The sequence below is a fragment of the Buceros rhinoceros genome, unplaced genomic scaffold (genome assembly GCF_000710305.1).
Source record: "Buceros rhinoceros silvestris isolate BGI_N320 unplaced genomic scaffold, ASM71030v1 scaffold33109, whole genome shotgun sequence".
Lineage (NCBI taxonomy): Eukaryota > Metazoa > Chordata > Aves > Bucerotiformes > Bucerotidae > Buceros > Buceros rhinoceros.
Window position 1 is genome coordinate 2745 of NW_010433791.1, and position 4152 is coordinate 6896.

The following is a 4152-nucleotide window of genomic DNA, read 5'->3' on the forward strand; positions in this document are numbered from 1 at the left end:
AAGGACCCCTACCACAAGCAGATCATGGGAGGCTTCAAGGAGGCCAAGGAGGCTGATGATGGCTTCCGGAAAGCCCAGAAGCCCTGGGCCAAGAAGCTCAAGGAGGTGAGAGGAGAACTGTCTTGGGTGACCCATGCTGTCTCCCAGCTCCAGCTGTGGGTGGCCAGTCCAGGCTGGGAGAGCCGGATGACGTGTCCCTGCAGGCAGAGGGACACAAGCAGATCATGGGAGGCTTCAAGGAGGCCAAGGAGGCTGATGATGGCTTCCGGAAAGCCCAGAAGCCCTGGGCCAAGAAGCTCAAGGAGGTGAGAGGAGAACTGTCTTGGGTGACCCATGCTGTCTCCCAGCTCCAGCTGTGGGTGGCCAGTCCAGGCTGGGAGAGCCGGATGACGTGTCCCTGCAGGCAGAGGGACAGGCAGGGCGCTGAGACTGCTGCTCTGACATCCCTTCTCTGTCCTCATGACAGCTGGAGACAGCCAAGAAAGCCTACCACCTGGCCTGCAAGGAGGAGAAGCTGGCGATGACCCGGGAAGCCAACAGCAAGGCGGAGCAGTCCAACACCCCAGAGCAGCAGAAGAAGCTCCAGGACAAAGTGGAAAAGTGCAAGCAAGATGTGCAAAAGGTGCGAGCTACTGCCCTGCTCCAGGGTCAGAAGGCATCGGACAGGGAAAACCGATAGAAATGGCCACCACACTCCCTTTCCCCCACTTCATTCCCGTTTTCCCATCCCTTTGTTCCTGCGGAAGGGTGAGGACTTGCAGGTAGTGCTCAGAGGAGCGTGGCCAGGGTAGAGCTTTACCCCTCTTTCTGGGGCAAAATCTTTCCAGCAACCAGACTGATTTCACCCGCAGAGGCTCAGTCTGGGCTCCCCAGTTCCCAAGCCAGACCCTCTCAGCACCCAGAAAGGGCCTCTGAGGTCCTTGAGGTATAACCAAGGAACCCTCCTGCATCTTTGCAGACTCAGGAGAAGTATGAGAAGGTGCTGGATGAGCTGAACAAGTGCACCCCGCAGTACATTGAGAGCATGGAGCAGGTCTTTGAGCAGTGCCAGCAGTTTGAGGAGAAGAGGCTCAACTTCCTCAAGGAAGTGCTCCTGGACATCAAGAGGCACCTGAACCTGGCTGAGAGCAGCAGGTAGGTGCCTCCTGTGCTGGCTGGGCAGAAAGTGCCCGTGTGAGATCTCCTCATGCAGCCTGGAAAGCAAACCAGGCCCTGGAGGGACCGGTGCTTCCCAGACAACCCATCCCCTGCAGTACAAGGGAAAGGGGTTTCTGGCCACACGATGGTCACTAAGAGGTACCAGAGAGGCAGAGGGCTGTGCAGGAGCCTGGCATCCCCCCAGTGCCTCGTAGGAGGTGACAACGCGGGCATGTCCATGTCCCACCCCATCCCTGGGGCACCCCACTGGGGTCCACCCCTGCCCGCAGCACCCCAATCCATGGCTCTCCTCGCAGCTACGCCAACGTCTACCGGGAGCTGGAGCAGACCATCCGCCTCTCAGACGCACAGGAGGATCTCCGGTGGTTCCGCAGCACCAGTGGCCCTGGGATGCCCATGAACTGGCCCCAGTTTGAGGTGAGACTGGTCACTCTGGTTGGGGTGCTGGCAGCCCCATGGGCAGGCCAGGCTCAGGGGACAGTTGCTCTGTGCTTTCAGGAGTGGAACCCAGACCTGACGCACACGATAACACGGAAGGAGAAGCAGAAGAAGGGTGAGGGAGTGACCCTGACCAATGCCAGCAGCACGGGCGAGACGGGGGCATCAGCGGGCGAGCGCGGGAGGTGAGAGCCAGCAGAGAGGGAGGCGCCAAAGAAAAGGCACAGCATTTGCCAGTGCAACCATTGCTGGTGCTGTGGGGACATACAAGGGGACTTGGGATGTCCTCAGTGACAGCCACCACTCTGTCCTCTCTCCATGTCTTGCTGGCCTGTGGTTAGCTGGGGGTCCTGCTCATTGGAGCCCCCGCTACCCTGTAACCCCAGGAGAGCCACAGCATCCCCCCAGATGTCGGCAGCCCACAGCACCTGCCCCCACACTGTCCCACTGCCCACTCTAACAGCCCCTCCTCCTCCTTCCCCCCCAACCCCAGCGTGAGCAGCCACGACCGCGGGCAGACCTACAGCGCCGAGTGGTCCGATGACGAGGGCAGCAACTCCTTCAACACCAGCGAGGCCAACGGTGGCACCAACCCCTTCGACGAGGAGTCAGCAGGGAAGGGTGTGCGGGTGCGGGCACTGTATGACTACGATGGGCAGGAGCAGGACGAGCTCAGCTTCAAAGCAGGTACGGTCTGTCACTGGTGCCAGGTTGGCCAGGGCTCAGCTGCTGGAGCTGCGGGGCCCCCACGTTTTGTTGACAAATCCTCAAATAATTTCTGAGTTATCCCAGTCCTTCAGAAGTTGAACTGCCTGGGAAGGCACAAGCTAAGCCCAAACCCGGGTGGTGGAGAGATGGTGGGACAGGGCACATGGGGTTTCATGGGTCACCCCCTGCCCTTCTACTCTATAAACCTGCTCAGGTTCAGTTCCTAGAAACCCCCAGCAGCTCCATCCAGGGGAGAAATAAGGTGGTAGAAGAAGCTCCAGCACCTATAACGAGCTGTTCCCTTTCCACCTTCCCCTCCAGGTGATGAACTAACCAAACTTGGTGAAGAAGACGAGCAAGGATGGTGCAAAGGGCGCTTGGACAACGGGCAGCTAGGTCTCTACCCCGCCAACTATGTGGAGGCAATCTAAGTCTTGTGGTGTGCTCCTCACCACTGTCAGCAGATAAATCCACCCTCCGTTGTCTCCATCTCTCCACCAGCCAACCAGCCATTTTGCCGTCTGGTCCTTCACTCCTCACAGTTAGAGATTCAGACATATTTTCCGACCAAGCTTTTATTTTTTTAAGAGTTGTCTCCGAAGAGTATTTTGCATAGTCGCTTTCTTCTTCTAAGATAACGTGAAGCGAAAGATGACGTTGTCTGTTCGTCTACGTTAGTCGATTTTTTTCCAAGCGAAAAGCTGATACCTCAAGATCTTAAAGCCCAACCAGTGAGAGCTCCTGATTGGTTGGTTTTTAAAGATACTGAAATCATGAGCCGCCTTCTGATTGGCTGGAACTGTTCCAAAATGCACGGCGCTGAAGCTCCTGGGACCAAGCAAATTCACCCCCCAAACCCGAGAGGCAATGGTGTCTGACTCCATTTTTTTGGTGTTTCCATGTTCTTCTCCCCAGTTCATCCTCAAGGAAGAGGACAAATGTCCCCTCCTGCCCTGCAGCCACCTGGCCCCATCAGCGGGCAGGTCCCTGCTCACAGGCAGAGGTGGTGGCAGGTTGATGCCTAGGTGAGGTGGGACCAGCTCTGCCATGGAGCTTGGTGGCATGTCCTCAGTTTCCTTTTCCTTCTCCTGCTTGAGGTGGGGCTGCCAACATGTCTGGAGTGGGTGGAGGCTCCCCAGCCAATGCCCCGCGTGTGCTGCAGGGAGCAGCATTGCCCTTTGCGAGGGCAGTCACCCCGGGCACACCAGATCCAGGGTGACATAGCCCTAAAATGCTGTTTGGAGAAGGACCCACCGCAGCCCAATGCTGCTGGAAGCACCTTCACGCCCAGCCTGGGGTAGCAGGGACCAGCCTGGATGCTGCTGGGGACAGTCCCCACTCAACTCCCTTCCTGAAGAGAGGCAGGAGCAGAGCAGGGGCAGGAGATAAGCAATGTCCAGCCTTGCACAGTGCTGGCAGGAGCTGCCGCCAGCCGGAGGATGAGGAGGGCTCAGTGAGGGCAGCAGACCCCAGCCTGGGCAACAAAACACTTTCCCGGTGAAGACAGATGAAAACAAGAGGCACCAAAGCAGGGGAGCGGCTGCAGGTTTTGCCCCAAGGGGCTTACCTCTCCTGCGCTTGAGCTCTACAACTGGCTGTGGGGGAGACAGGACCACCTCAGACACCAGTGGGGTAGACGGGACCCCCTCAGCACCCATGGGTGCTGCCACCCAGCATGGTGACCCCAGCCCCTCCGCCCCGGGCACATTTGCCATGCCGAGCTCTTCCCTACAGATCATCTCTCATTTTTTTCCGTACCATCAATGCTGTCATCTCCCTGCATGCTTCTCTCCTGCCCCCGCCGTTGGTTCACGAATTGTTTGGCCCCAGGGATCAAGTGTTCTCACG

General features: G+C 58.1%; 1 protein-coding gene across 1 annotated transcript in view; it reads left to right on the plus strand.

Annotated features, from left to right (window-relative positions):
* PACSIN1 (protein kinase C and casein kinase substrate in neurons 1) overlaps nt 1-3000 on the plus strand; it is a 3900-nt gene extending 900 nt beyond the window's left edge. The window contains exons 4-10 of the mRNA XM_010144238.1: nt 1-105; nt 467-622; nt 959-1134; nt 1455-1575; nt 1657-1781; nt 2090-2283; nt 2626-3000. Of these exons, the coding sequence (XP_010142540.1) occupies nt 1-105; nt 467-622; nt 959-1134; nt 1455-1575; nt 1657-1781; nt 2090-2283; nt 2626-2735 (987 nt within the window). The 3' untranslated portion in view covers nt 2736-3000. The remainder of the gene's footprint in view (nt 106-466; nt 623-958; nt 1135-1454; nt 1576-1656; nt 1782-2089; nt 2284-2625) is intronic.
* Nucleotides 3001-4152: the final 1152 nt, after the last annotated feature.